Here is a 14,994-nt window from a genome sequence, read left to right on the forward strand (position 1 = left end):
GTTTGATGCGCGTGTTACATTTAATGTGATATAATTGTTCCGAGATTTTTTTATATATATATCCCCACCACTAATAAGAAATGCATCAATTAAGTGGGGGGATTAAATCTTCAAATTGTGTAAGTTTTATTCCTAGGCAACACACACAGGACACATGTTGCATGGAATTATCATATACATTGGAAGTCCACAATTACCACATGATCTACCGCATAATGCGTTTTGAGTATCAATTTCATGTTTGCGAATGGCAATCATTGGCCCACCCACATCAGCTAAATTAATCATACATGGTGCACATACTGCAATAGCTTCACTAGGTGTGCAATAATAAAAAGACAACATACAATGTTTAGTACGTCCATTAAGCGCGAAAAGTTGTGGTGAATCTATTTTTCGAGAAATACAATCTTCAAGATCTTCACTTTGATCACTCATATAATCACTATCGTTGGGCAATCCAATATCGTCCTCATCAGATAAATCCATTAATTCTCCATTGTCATTTACAGTATTTAAATCAGCCATATCACGAGGCACGGTAGTGCCTCGCGCCAAATATAGGCGCAGCGTACTACCTGCCTATTATATGCGAGACCCATTTTAAGAAATTCATACATGTTTGGATCTCGACAATGGCTGAACCGATTGCTTTCTACATAGGTTTATTGTGTAGATTAGGGTCAATTTATATAATAAAAGTGTTTTTATTTTTTCGCTACGTTATTTACAAACGAAGATATCGCGATGTAAAGTTTGCTTGCAAGAGTAAAATCACATTTTATTTTAACGTCGTCGACGACGAAAATGTCCTTTTCGTTTTCGCGCCGCTAGATGGCATGGAATGATTTATCGACTCTATTTCATTTATCGACTGTGTTTATTGATGAGTGATGATCGCGTAATAAATATCTATTAAATATTACAAATTTATGTGAAACCGTACAAGCATGAACCTAGGTTTGTCTTGATACTTTGAATAATTTTTTGAATAAAATCTTCTTTACAAAAATATTAATACGATCTAAATTTAAAATAAACTTTACAATTTTTATTAAAAAATGCGCTAATCAATTTTAATATTTTTATAATAGTTGTGTCGAACATTCGGCTGCCGCGTGCGGCCTCGCGTGAAAAGCGTTGACGAGCCGACGCGTGCTCGCTATTTTGGTCGCCAACAGCTGATCGCGACGCGCTGTCAGGCCCCTGGCGCGTGACACGGTGTGTCGGGCGTCACGGCGTGTTATGATCCAGCGGCGTGTTGCGCTGGATCGCTATCGCGCGATCGTTTTTCAGCCAATACCCGGGCTTAGCGATCGTTTTTGCCTTTTTTGGGCATTTCCGCGAATTCGCGAACGGTTTCTGGGAAGGAATGCCCGGGAACTCCAGTCGCGAAAAAGTCGGTGGAATAAGCGCGTCGGAACTGCGAGAGCTCCGAATTAAAATAAAGCGATCGAACATTGCGGCACCGTGCGAGTGCATAGCGAGACAGCGAAACGTTTAAACGCAGTTTTAGCCGTGCTGGCGAAATTGCAACCTTGTAAAAATTGTAAATAAAGTGTGGTTTTTTGTGTGTGTAAATTTGTCGGAATTATTAAATTCGCGCACCGTGCTCTCAAAAACATTTTGGTCCTTCGAGCCGGATACTAGCCGTGGGCGATTTAAGTGCCATGGCGACGAAGGAAGACGGAAGTGCCACCCAGACGCCGGGGAAGCGGGCGGTCGTAGTGAGCCCGGAGTTGGAGGCTCTGCTGCGCGGGCAGCAAGAACTCCACGGCCGAATTGCGCGAGCCGTGGAAAACTTGAAGAAGATGGGAGCGAGCAAAATTACCGCGGGGGCTATCGACAGTAAGTTGAAGCTCCTCGATAATTACTGGGCGAAATTTGAGAGCGCTCATGAGGCCCTGAGAAATGACCACTGGCCGAGCATGATCGAATGCGATTACACTCGCAACGATTTTTTCGGGTTGGTCGAGGAGGCCTACGTGGATCAACGCGCCGCCCTGTTGGAGGCGCGTGAGGAAATCAGGCGGGATAACGAAAGGAGCGAGATGTCCTCGGTGGTACAGGGTCCCAGAGCAAAGGAAGCTGCCCCAACTGCAACTGCCGTCGTTCGCGGGCCGATTCGAGGACTGGCCTAATTTCAAGGACAGATTTGAGTCCGTCATCGCGCAGGATGCCTCACTGTCAAACGTTGACAAGCTTCATTACCTGCGGAGCTGCTTAAAGGGAGACGCTGAGCAGCTTGTAAAAAACATCGCAACCACCGGAGAAAATTACAGCCGCGTCTGGAAATTGCTCTCCGACAACTACGCGAACAAACGGCTCCTGCTACGCTCTGTCCTCGCAAATTTTTTGGCGTTGCCGAAATTGAAGAACGAGTCGGCGGCAGATCTTCGGCGGCTGTACCACGGCATGCTGCAGACCGTGGGTTCACTGGAGGGCATCGGGCGACCCATCGCGGAGTGCGATTTATTTCTGCATATCGTGGTCGAGGCGCTCGACGTCAAATCGCGACGGGAATGGGAGACGGCGGAGGGCAACTCTGTGGAGCCGTCTTCTTACGAGAGACTAAAAGAATTTCTGGAGCGGCGATTGCGGGCCCTTGACGCGTTGCAGGTCAGCGGAGTGGAGCGCGGCAGTGCGGCGGGGAAGACAGGAGCGGGCGCGCGGGCCGCGCGTTCACTTCTCGTGTGCGACAAACCGCGCCCGTCGCACTGCTCCTTGTGTCAGGGCGCTCATTATGTTCTCTCGTGCAAGGAATTCCAGAAGAGAACGCCGCGAGAACGACGCGAATTGGCGCGAAAAAATGATTTGTGCACGAACTGCTTCGGGAAGCATCGACTGGACGCGTGTCCATCGACGAAGACGTGCGTGACGTGTCACCGGCGGCACCATAGCTCGATCCACGAGGTGTTTGCGGCGGAGGAGGCGAGAGGGAGTGAAGGAGCAAACGCCTTGCACCTTCAAGAGGAGCGTACGGAGAGACCCGTGGTGCTGCTAGCCACCGCTAGAATCATTGCCATGGACGTTCATGGCTCGCCGGTTGTGACGCGTGCCTTAATCGACCCGGGGTCAGAGATCTCGCTGATTTCTGAGTCTCTCGCGCAGCGGTTGAGACTGCCGCGGACGGCGGCTTCTACGGTCGTGTACGGAGTGGGCGGTCGAAGGTCGGGGGCCGCGCGCGGTCGGATTTCGGTGAGCATTGCCCCTCACTTCTCGCCCTCGGAACCGTTCCGGATTTCCGCGTTGATCTTGCCGCGAGTGTCGGGATCCGGCGGCGGTCTCGCGCGAGTCGCGGAGAATTGGCCTCACGTGCGCAGGCTGAGGCTGGCCGATCCAGACTTTGATGTGTGTCAGACGGTGGAGGTGCTACTGGGAGCGGAGGTCTACGCGAACATTGTGCGTGAGGGCCTACGGAGAGGAGGACCGGACGTTCCAGTGGCAGTGAATACCACGCTAGGATGGATTCTGGCGGGGGCGGTGCGCGACTCGTCGAGCGGTCTCGGGGGCTCGGTGTTTACGTGCACGACGGACGACGACCTCGGATCGCTGGTCGCCCGATTCTGGCAGCAGGAGGAACCCGCGCGCGGTCCTCCCCCGATGTCGGCGGAAGAAAGGGAGTGCGAAGCGCATTTTGTGCGGACGCACTCGCGAACGGCCTCTGGACGGTACGTGGTGCGCCTTCCGGTACGTGAGCCGTTGCCGAATCTTGAGGATTCCGAGCGCGTAGCACGACGAACACTCGCCGGAGTGGAACGTCGCCTCGCCGGGAATGAACGACTGTACGAGCTGTACTCAGACTTTATGAAGGAGTTTCTGACGCTGGGCCACATGGCGCCCGTGCCGAGTGCCGCCGAACAAAGCGGAGGAAGGGTGTGCTACCTGCCTCACCATGGAGTGATGAAGGGGGAAGGTCCAGCGGCTAAAATCCGAGTCGTCTTCAACGGCTCGGCTCGGATTTCCAATGGAGTAACACTGAATGAGTTGCTTCGATGTGGGCCGAATTTGCTGCCGGCCCTCGCGGACATCTTGACGCGATGGAGACGGCATAAGTTTGCCGCAACTACGGACGTGGCTAAGATGTATCGGCAGGTGCTGATCCACGAGGATGACCACGATCTGCAGCGCGTGCTATGGAGGGGGAGCCCGGGTGAGCCGGTGCAGACGTTCCGACTCAGAACCGTTACTTACGGACTTGCCTGTGCCCCGTTCCTGGCCGTCCGGGCAATGAGGCAGTTGGCCATCGACGAAGGAGCACGTTTCCCGCAGGGCGCGGACGCTTTGCTTCGGGAGACGTATGTCGACGACGTCCTGACCGGGGCGGATAGCTTGGTTGCGGCGCGAGAGAAACTGCGTGAGCTCTCCGCGATTTGCGAGGCGGGCGGCTTCCCGCTTAGGAAATGGGCGGCGAGCGACGGGAAACTCCTGGAGACCATCCCGAGGGAGCATCGCCTGGATGGAGCCGTGGAATGGGGCCCGGAGGATACGCTGTCGGCGCTGGGACTGCGCTGGCATCCGCTACGCGATGCCTTCCGATTTCGAGTGCCGAGTTCGGACACTCGACCTCCCACGAAGCGGCGGGTCCTCTCGGAATCCGCGCGGCTGTACGATCCACTGGGCTGGCTTGCTCCGGTGACTGTGAGTGCCAAGCTCATGATCCAGACTCTGTGGCTTCGAGGAGTGGCGTGGGATGACGCCTTGGACGCAGGAGATGCCGCCGCTTGGATGGCGTTTCGAGCTGAATTGCCGCTCTTGGAGGCGGTGGAGCTGCCTCGGTGGCTGCGGACGTCGGCCTCGCGTCCCTTGGTCCGGCTGCACGGATTCTCGGATGCGTCCGAGAGGGCTTATGCTGCGGTGGTCTATCTGCAGGTGGACGAGGAGGAGGAGAGTTCGGGCGGCCGAGTCACCCTGCTTGGTGCCAAGACTCGGGTGGCGCCGCTGCGCAGGGTGTCTCTCCCTCGCCTGGAGTTATGCGGGGCGGCCTTGCTGGTGGAGGTGGTGGAGCATTTCAGGGCTCTTCTTGACCTTCCGACGAGCGCCGTGCACCTCTGGACTGACTCGACGGTGGCCTTGGCGTGGATACGGGGACACCCCGCGAAATGGACCACTTATGTGGCGAACCGAGTCGCCGAAATTCAGCGCACTTTTCCTGGCGATCATTGGCGGCATCTTCGTGGTGTCGACAACCCGGCTGATTGCGCTTCTCGCGGAGTGCGGCCTCGAGAACTGGTGGAGCATCCGTTGTGGTGGACGGGCCCCCCTTGGTTGCGGGCTGGAGCACCCCCGGGCGAGGAGAAGCAGACGACAATGACGGGAATGGAGCTGGAGGAGGCGGCAAGAGAGCGGCGTGCGGGGACGGCGTTGACGGCGGCAGTAGTGGAGGAGAGCGAGATTCTCCTTCGTTTTTCGAGGCTCAACGATTTGCTTCGATTCACCGCTCGCTATCTGCGTTGGCGACGCAGAGCGAGCGGTGGCATTGTAGTTCCAGGAACTCTGACGGCCGGTGAACTCGAGGAGGCTGAGACCCTGTGGACGCGAGCGGTTCAGGGCCTGTGGTTTGCGGAGGAGGTGGAGGACATCCGGACTGGCACTCCGTTGCCGCGGCGCAGTGACCTGCTTCGGCTGACGCCGTTCCTGGACGAGAGGGGCGTGCTGAGGGTCGGCGGGAGAGTGAGGCACGCGCTGGTGCCTCTGGACCAGCGGCACCCTGTCATCTTACCGCGGGACTCCGGCTGGACGAGACTCCTGGTGGATGCTTGCCACCGGCGCGTGTTGCACGGGGGGGTGCAACTCACCCTGGCCGTGCTGCGACAGCGCTACTGGGTGCTGTGCGGGCGCTCGGTGGTCAAGTGGTTGATACACGGCTGCGTGCGGTGTGCGAGATGGCGGGCGGCACACCCGCAGCCTCTCATGGGCGATCTTCCTCGGGAGAGAGTGCGTCCGTCGCGGCCCTTCCTTCACACGGGCATTGATTACGCGGGTCCCGTCTGGATGCGATGTTCGCGAGGGCGCGGCCAGAAATCATTCCGCGGGTTTCTGGCGATTTTTGTATGTTTCGCGACTAGAGCAGTACACCTGGAGGCCGTCTCCGATTATTCCGCCGACGCCTTTCTGGCAGCGTACCGACGTTTCGTATCTCGGCGCGGGTTGTGTGCCACGATGTGGAGCGATCGGGGCACCACTTTTGTCGGAGCGGACGCTCAGCTGCGCGCTTTTCTGCGGGGGATAGAACGCGAGAGCCCGTGGACGGACCGACTCGCGAATGACGGAGTGGCGTGGAGATTCAATCCGCCCGGAGCCCCTCACTTCGGTGGTCTGTGGGAAGCAGCGGTGCGCTCCACGAAGCATCACTTGAGGAGAGTGATTGGCGAGACTTCCCTCACGTTTGAGGAGCTTACCACTTTGCTCTCGGAGGTGGAGGCGTGTCTCAATTCACGCCCTTTGGCGCCGCTTTCGGACGACCCGGACGACGTTGAGGCATTGACGCCGGGACATTTTTTGATTGGAGCGGCTCTGAACTCCGTTCCCGAAGCTCGCCTGGACGGCGTCCCGGAGGCCGACTTGACGAGATGGCGGGTGCTGCAGCGGATGCGAGATCATTTTTGGCGACGGTGGGCGGCGGAGGTCCTCCAAACCATGGCGGCGCGCCCCAAGTGGTTACGGCGGGCGGATAACATTCGCGTGGGCACTCTGTGCCTCATCCGCGGAGAAAACACGCCACCGACGCGGTGGCCTCTCGCGCGCGTTGTAGATGTGCATCCCGGGGCGGACGGGCAGGTGCGCGTGGTGTCCGTGCGGACCGCGACATCGACGTTTAAACGCCCGGTCGTTAAAATCGTGCCGCTGTTCGCGACCAGTTGCGCGGGCGAGGCGGTGAAGGGCAGGGGGGCAACGCGCGAGGAAACGGATCCCGGGAGATTAGCATGCACTTAAATGTGCACCGAAATCAATCGGCAGAACGACTGCCGAGGCGGGCGGCATGTCGAACATTCGGCTGCCGCATGCGGCCTCGCGTGAAAAGCGTTGACGAGCCGACGCGTGCTCGCTATTTTGGTCGCCAACAGCTGATCGCGACGCGCTGTCAGGCCCCTGGCGCGTGACACGGTGTGTCGGGCGTCACGGCGTGTTATGATCCAGCGGCGTGTTGCGCTGGATCGCTATCGCGCGATCGTTTTTCAGCCAATACCCGGGCTTAGCGATCGTTTTTGCCTTTTTTGGGCATTTCCGCGAATTCGCGAACGGTTTCTGGGAAGGAATGCCCGGGAACTCCAGTCGCGAAAAAGTCGGTGGAATAAGCGCGTCGGAACTGCGAGAGCTCCGAATTAAAATAAAGCGATCGAACATTGCGGCACCGTGCGAGTGCATAGCGAGACAGCGAAACGTTTAAACGCAGTTTTAGCCGTGCTGGCGAAATTGCAACCTTGTAAAAATTGTAAATAAAGTGTGGTTTTTTGTGTGTGTAAATTTGTCGGAATTATTAAATTCGCGCACCGTGCTCTCAAAAACAAGTTGCAAAGCAGTTTTTTCTGCTGAACAAAGCCAAAGAATTTTCTCGAGAAACTCGAGTAGTGATAAACAAAACTAAATATTGCAAATCTATATAAAAACGTATGAGACGTCAAATGTAATACTACAACGGAGAGACGAAAAAAATTAATTTGGTGCGTCTCACGAGTTTGGGCGTCGGATGGGGCCCATTCTATTTTCTATAATATTACAAACACATGTCGAACCGTACAAGTGTGACACAAGTTTACCCCGAACTTGTTATAGCATCAATTTTATCAAACATTGTTCTAAAAAGTATCAATCGTACAGCAAAAATAGATAAAACAAAAAACGTGTATTTTATGTACAAACTTATATATAAAGAAACACGTTTAGAAAGAGATCGGTTAGACCGTTGTTGAGATCCAAACATCTCAATAGCTCAGAATAAATAATCTCGCGTAATGACACGCTCGATCACGCTGCTTGTGCACGTAACGCAGAACACTAACGTGTCTCTAGATTATACTATAACTACAAAATAAATAATATTCCCCCCAAAAACTTACTTTTTAAAAAAAAGGTTTAAAAAAGCGCCAAGTATAAGTGCGCGAGAAAAGCTTTCTTAAAAAGTTTTTAAGCAAAACCAAAACTCTCCCCAAAAAGATTTTAACTACAAAATGAATGATATCCCCCAAAAACTGACCTTTTTAAAAAAAAGGTTCAAAAAAAGCGCCAAGTATAGGCGAGCGAGAAAAGCGTCCTCGAAAAAGTTTTTAAGCAAAACCAAGACTCCCCCAAAAAAAGACTCCCTTATTAAAATTATACTCCCCAAAAATAGACCATAAAATGTGTACTTTAATAACAAATACTCTTCATAAAATTAATGAGATCAAATAAATGCGCCAAGAATCTTAAGAAAATAGAAATTATATTTAAACAAAATCAAGATTCCCCCCAAAAAAGACTCCCCCAAAATAGAACATAAAATGTGTACTTTAATAATAAATACTCTTTATAAAACTACTGAGATAATGTAAAGAAAAAAAAAACTTGGCGCTGCGAAACCAAATCTTTAAAATCAAAAAAAAAACAAAAGAAATTAAAATTACAATAAAATATAAAAAAATAAAATAAAAATATTGAATAAAAAAAAATAAAAGAAAAAATAAGAAAAGAAACATAATTCTAAGAAGACAAAACAAAAATGCTGATAACTTAAAAAATATGTATAATATAACAAAAATATTGAAAATGGGCAATGCAACAAATTTTTTGCCATCCCACTTTTACAGATTGCGGACTGTTGGATGTATTTTAAAAATACTCTTTAATATAATCCAGTGTGGTTACAAAAATCTGATGCATAGCACATCGTAAAAAGCAAAATTATAATTTGAGATTTTAAAGATTTGGTTTCGCAGCGCCAAGTTTTTTTTTTTTACATTATCTCATTAGTTTTATAAAGAGTATTTATTATTAAAGTACACATTTTATGTTCTATTTTGGGGAGTTTTTTGGGGGAATCTTGATTTTGTTTAAATATAATTTCTATTTTCTTAAGATTCTTGGCGCATTTATTTGATCTCATTAATTTTATGAAGAGTATTTGTTATTAAAGTACACATTTTATGGTCTATTTTTGGGGAGTATAATTTTAATAAGAGAGTCTTTTTTTGGGGGAGTTCTCTTAACACAAAATATAAATTTAATGAACTGTCACCCGATGGTATTTATATAGATCACATTTGTAGGTAATAGTGGGGATCACAAGCATTAGTCTTAAAATAAAAAATGATATCATAAAGATTGCATCAGAAATGCAAGATTTGCGGGCATCACACGTGCTACTGCACTGCATTGGAAATGCAAGATTTGCAGACGCCGCACGTGCCAGTTATCTCAGGCAATGGTGTGGATTACAAGCGTTTAGTCTTAAATGAAAAAAACAGTGATTTTATATAAGCGATAATGTTATGAAGATTGCATCAGAAGCGCAAATTTGTAGGCGCCGCTATTAAAATGTAATAAAAATAATATCATATAAAGATTGCAAGATTTGCGGACACCACACATGCTACTGCATTGCACTGCATTGGAAATGCAAGATTTGCAGACGCCGCACGTGCCAGTTATCTCAGGCAATGGTGTGGATTACAAGCGTTTAGTCTAAAATGAAAAAAAAACAGTGATTTTATATAGGCGATAATGTTATGAAGATTGCATCAGAAGCGCAAATTTGTAGGCGCCGCTATTAAAATGTAATAAAAATAATATCATATAAAGATTGCAAGATTTGCGGACACCACACGTGCTACTGCATCACACTGCATTGGAAATGCAAGATTTGCAAGATTTGTAGACGTCACACGTGCCAGTTATCTCAGGCAATGGTGTGGATTACAAGCGTTTAGTTTTAAATGAAAAAAACAATGATTTTATATAGGTAATAATGTTATGAAGATTGCATCAGAAGCGCAAATTTGTAGGCGCAGCTATACACATGTGCTGAAAAAAAAATACTAAGCAAAAATTTGTAGACGCCACATGTATGTCACTTATCACAATATGCACGTGCAAAACTGCTAACATTAGAAAAAATATAAAATTATCAGGCGGCTTCCAGTGTTTCATCTGTTCTCTATCGTTATGAAGGTTAATACTTAAAATGCTGACATAATCGCTATGAATTCATTGAACTTACTTAAAAAATGTAAACGTAGCAGTTTGTCATATACCGCATATAAAACTGTGGAGCATACATCACATTTTATCATTTAACATATTGAAATCTCGAGAATAAAATGGATCGACGAGAGCAACAGTTGACAGCGCAAGCAGATCGATTGACTTTAGAAGAATTTAATGCATGGAATCAGCAATGTGAAGAATATATCGAATTATTGGAGGACCAGGGGCGAAATAAACGCGCAAGATTATCAATCGGTGCGAAGCAATCACTAGTTGCATGTATTGCACGTATCGAAAGTTTAAGAGATTTAACAAAACAACGTTTCATTCATGTGGGTGCTGGACATAATACAAAAAATAAAGGACTTCGATGGAGTGAAATTGACACAGCTTTTGAAAGCCGCATATTAACTGGTGTGGTAATTAATTCAAACTATATCGAGCCTCGCAAATTTCTGGAAGATGCGCAAGACATTGTATTAAAACATGTGCAAAATGTTATGCATAAACATAACAATATAAAAATTAATGTTGTATTTAATGGTGAATTTGTGGCTAACAATAAAACTGCAAATAAAAGTGTGTGCACAAAAAACTGTGAACTCTTTCGTTCAAGTGATCTACAAGAGTGGTACGAGTCACGCATTATCGAGCCTATTCTCACATCTTTGGATGAATTTCAAGAACGTGACAGCGGGTGGGCACTGTCGCGTATACATAATTTGATGATAAATGTAAATAAACACAATCCATTACATGCTGGGTGCCATGTGATATTACCACAGGAAATTAAAATGAAAAGAGCTGTGATAAATATACAATCTGCTGACAATGCATGTTTCGCATGGTCAGTGGTAGCCGCTCTATACCCAGCCGAGAAACATGTGGATCGAATAATATCATATCCACATTATGCAACAGTGTTAAATCTTGAAGGTATTGAGTTTCCAATAACTATGAAACATGTTAAAAAATTTGAAAATCTTAATAATATTTCCATCAACATATATACGATTGAGAAGAAAAAAATTCTACCAATACAACTCACAGATAAAGTACGAGAGAGACACATTCATTTGTTGTACACACAGCGAGATAATGATGTTGGACATTTTTCATTGATAAAAAATTTATCACGTCTTATAAGTTCATAGCTTAGTAAAACAAAGAGTAAGAAATATTTTTGTGATCGGTAAGTATAAAATGTAAATAAAAAATGTTTTTTTCTTTTATACAATAAAAAAATTTTTAATGCATTTATATTCTTTATTCCAGATGCTTACATTACTTCAGTTCAAGTGAAAGATTAATGGTACACAGCGTAGATTGTGGAAAAATTAATGAGTGCGCAATTATATTACCATGTGATGAAAAAAAATGGTTAAGTTTTGACAACTATACTAGAAAGGAACGAGTTCCATTTGTGGTATATGCCGATTTGGAATGTACCCTAGAAAAAACGAATGCTGACTCTACCACATCTACATGCGCACACCAACATCATAAGGTTTTTAGCATAGGGTATTATGTATGCTGTTCATACAACAAGTCGCTATCAATGTATCGGTTTCATCGCGGTAATAACTGTGTTGCATGGTTCGCCGAGGAACTTAAAAATTTAGCGCATAATGTAAAAACAATTTTATCAGCTAATGTACCCATGGCTGATTTTACACGAGACGAGTTGGAAAATTTTAACAAAGCTACACATTGTCACATATGTGAAAAACCATTTGTATCAGATGACATACGAGTCCGCGATCACTGTCACTTAACCGGTCGATATAGAGGACCAGCACATTCAAATTGTAATATAAATTATATGGATTCGAATTGTATTCCCATAGTTTTTCATAATTTATCGGGTTACGATGCACATTTTATTATCAAAGAAATTGCAACTGCCTATGAAGGAACTATAGAACTGCTTCCCATAACGAAAGAGAAATATATATCATTTACAAAAAATGTTAAAAGCACCACTGATAATAGAAATAATTGTATAAAATTAAGGTTTATTGATTCATTTAAATTTCTAAATACAAGTCTTGAGAAGTTAGCATCATTTCTAAGTAAAGATAAATTGCGAGTGCCGCGATATGAATTTTCTAATCTAACTAATGAAAATTTTGAATTATTAACACGTAAAGGAGTCTTTCCATATGAATATGTTGATAGTATTGAAAAATTGGAAGATGTATGTTTGCCTCCACGTGAATCATTTTACAGCTCATTGACTGATGATACAGTATCCGAAAATGATTATGCACACGCTATAGATATCTGGCAACGATTCTCAATTCAAACGCTCGGAAAATACAGTGATCTGTATTTAAAAACTGATGTCTTGTTATTAGCTGACATATTTGAAAACTTTAGAGACAGCTGTATAGTGAGTTACAAACTTGATCCCGCATATTATTACACCTTACCAGGTTTTACGTGGGACGCGACGTTAAAACACACGGGTGTAAAATTTGAATTTCTTACTGACATTGATATGGTTATGTTTATTGAACGTGGTATACGCGGTGGTTTAAGTCAATGCTCAAGCAGATATGCATGTGCCAATAATAAATATATGCAGTCATATGATTCATCAAAATCATCAACATATTTAATGTATTTTGATGTTAATAATTTGTATGGATGGGCGATGTGTCAACCGCTACCATATGCCGATTTTCAATGGGTTGACAATGTTTCTAATTTCGATGTGATGAGTGTGCCATCAGACTCACCCAATGGTTATATTTTCGAAGTTGATTTAGAGTATTCACAACGTTTACACAATGTGCATGCCGACCTACCATTCTGTCTAACGCGCGATAATGCCACCCGGTAAGCGGCAGGACAAGCTTCTCGCAACCTTATATGATAAGAAGCGTTACATCATTCATTATCGCAATTTACAACAATGTATTAATCATGGACTGCATCTTACAAAAATACATCGCATATTACAATTTAAACAATTCCCATGGCTACGTGTTTATATAGAACTTAATACCAAATTTAGAACGCTTGCAAAAAATGATTTTGAAAAAAACTTGTATAAATTAATGAATAATGCAGTATTTGGAAAAACTATGGAGAACGTGCGTAATCATGTTGATGTAAGGCTCGTAACACATTGGGAGGGCAGATTTGGTGCTGAGGCATTGATCTCGAAACCGAATTTTCATAGTCGTAGCATTTTCGCCGAAAATCTGGTAGCGATTGAAATGCGCAAACTTGAAGTGAAATTTAATAAACCGATCTATGTTGGAATGTGCATTCTGGACATATCTAAAACATGTTTATATGAATTTCATCATGAGTACATGCAACCTCTTTATCAAAATAAATGTAAAATTATGTATACTGACACAGACAGTCTTATATATCATATAGAGTGCGAAGACGTTTATGAGATTATGAAACGTGATATTAATAGATTTGATACAAGTGATTACGCTTGTGACAATGTGTATGGTATTCCACAAGTCAATAAAAAAGTACCAGGTTTGATGAAAGATGAAAACAATGGAGCGATCATGACTGAATTTATTGGACTTCGAGCAAAAATGTATGCATTACGAGTAGATGGTAAAAAAGATACAAAAAAGATTAAAGGTGTTAAGAGTAATGTTGTCGCCAAGAAGATAACGTTTGATGATTACACACGGTGCTTGAAGGAGGAAATAGAAATGACGCGTCAGCAAACATGTATAAGATCTAAGCTGCACGAAGTGTATACTATACGTGAGGAAAAAACTGCTTTAAGTCCATATGATGATAAACGATATATTATACAGGATTCTATTGAAACATTACCATGGGGGCATTAAAAAATACCATTGTAAAAAATTTTTTATATATATTATACATTATACATTATATATTGTAAATAAAAAAAATTTTTTTAATTATATAAAATTCTTATAAAACGTTATTCTTGCATATCCATGAGTTATGCGAATTATTGAATCCCAGCCACTTTACATAAACATTATTTCCTTGTTTTCGTAACACTTTTTCGACAAGATATACATCAGGATTATTTACGTGAAGCAATTCCTGTTCATAGAATCCTCCAGCGATAGGTTTTCCACAAGAATCCTCCAACAAGTATGTCACAGAATTAGTTTTTTGCACTTTGACGATTGTAAATACTTCCGTAGTCCAATTTGGTGTATAGCCTTTTTCAAATATTGTTTTGAATTTGCTAACACGTACTGAATCACCAGTTTTAAACCGTGCTGGAGCAGCAATCTTTATGCGGCTGTAGACCGTTGCCAAGAGTTTGCCTGCGTTTGCAGGGGTAACATCGACAGGTCGCATACCAATAGTTCGATGTTTTCGCATATTATAATCCAAAACAAGCTGCTGCAGTGAATCAAGCCATTTATAATTTCCATTGAGTGTAAACATTTTCCACATAGCGTTTTTAAGCGTTCGATTAAATCGTTCGACAACTGACGCTTTCATTACAGTGTATGTAGAATAATGGTTAATATTATGTTTTTTTAAGAGTTTTTGTACGTTTGCGTTGTAAAATTCTTTTCCTTTATCAGTTTGAAGATTATTCGGACATCTTTTATTATTGCGAAAGATCTTTGCAATCGCTGTTGCAACTTCGATACCGCTTTTTGTCTTTAATGGTACAGCCCATGCATGCTTGCTCAGCACATCGATAACGGTGAATATGTAGTGGTAACCTTGGTTGACACGTGTGTATGGGCGCATCTCGACTACATCAGCTTGCCACAAGTCATCATACCCGCGCACTATGACACGCCTTCGAGAAAAATTTCTTCTCGCCGGTGTATG

At 45.0% G+C, this 14,994-nt stretch overlaps 3 protein-coding genes across 3 annotated transcripts; all 3 read left to right on the plus strand.

Moving 5' to 3' along the window:
- Positions 1 to 2,415: 2,415 nt before the first annotated feature.
- Positions 2,416 to 9,853, plus strand: LOC139104806 (uncharacterized). Its single transcript, XM_070660517.1, has 2 exons — positions 2,416 to 5,876; positions 9,778 to 9,853. The coding sequence occupies exons 1-2, from the start codon at positions 2,416 to 2,418 to the stop codon at positions 9,851 to 9,853; spliced, it is 3,537 nt and encodes a 1,178-aa protein (XP_070516618.1).
- Positions 9,200 to 11,473, plus strand: LOC139104574 (uncharacterized). The gene has a single exon (XM_070660128.1). It carries the CDS (start codon positions 10,296 to 10,298, stop codon positions 11,334 to 11,336), a length of 1,041 nt encoding a protein of 346 aa, XP_070516229.1. The 5' UTR covers positions 9,200 to 10,295; the 3' UTR covers positions 11,337 to 11,473.
- Positions 11,474 to 12,934: 1,461 nt separating this feature from the next.
- Positions 12,935 to 14,654, plus strand: LOC139104575 (uncharacterized). Its single transcript, XM_070660129.1, has one exon. It carries the CDS (start codon positions 13,014 to 13,016, stop codon positions 14,010 to 14,012), a length of 999 nt encoding a protein of 332 aa, XP_070516230.1. The 5' UTR covers positions 12,935 to 13,013; the 3' UTR covers positions 14,013 to 14,654.
- Positions 14,655 to 14,994: the final 340 nt, after the last annotated feature.

Source organism: Cardiocondyla obscurior, linkage group LG08, assembly GCF_019399895.1.
Source record: "Cardiocondyla obscurior isolate alpha-2009 linkage group LG08, Cobs3.1, whole genome shotgun sequence".
In the NCBI taxonomy this organism is placed as follows: Eukaryota; Metazoa; Arthropoda; class Insecta; order Hymenoptera; family Formicidae; genus Cardiocondyla; species Cardiocondyla obscurior.

Excerpts from the sequence above, each read along its gene's own strand:
- LOC139104806 (XM_070660517.1), top strand. The coding sequence starts at position 2,416 with ATGCTGCAGACCGTGGGTTCACTGGAGGGCATCGGGCGACCCATCGCG. Across the intron at positions 5,877-9,777 it reads TTGATACACGGCTGCGTGCG|ATTGCAAGATTTGCGGACAC; the intron begins GTGTGCGAGATG and ends TATCATATAAAG.
- LOC139104574 (XM_070660128.1), top strand. The coding sequence starts at position 10,296 with ATGGATCGACGAGAGCAACAGTTGACAGCGCAAGCAGATCGATTGACT.
- LOC139104575 (XM_070660129.1), top strand. The coding sequence starts at position 13,014 with ATGCCACCCGGTAAGCGGCAGGACAAGCTTCTCGCAACCTTATATGAT.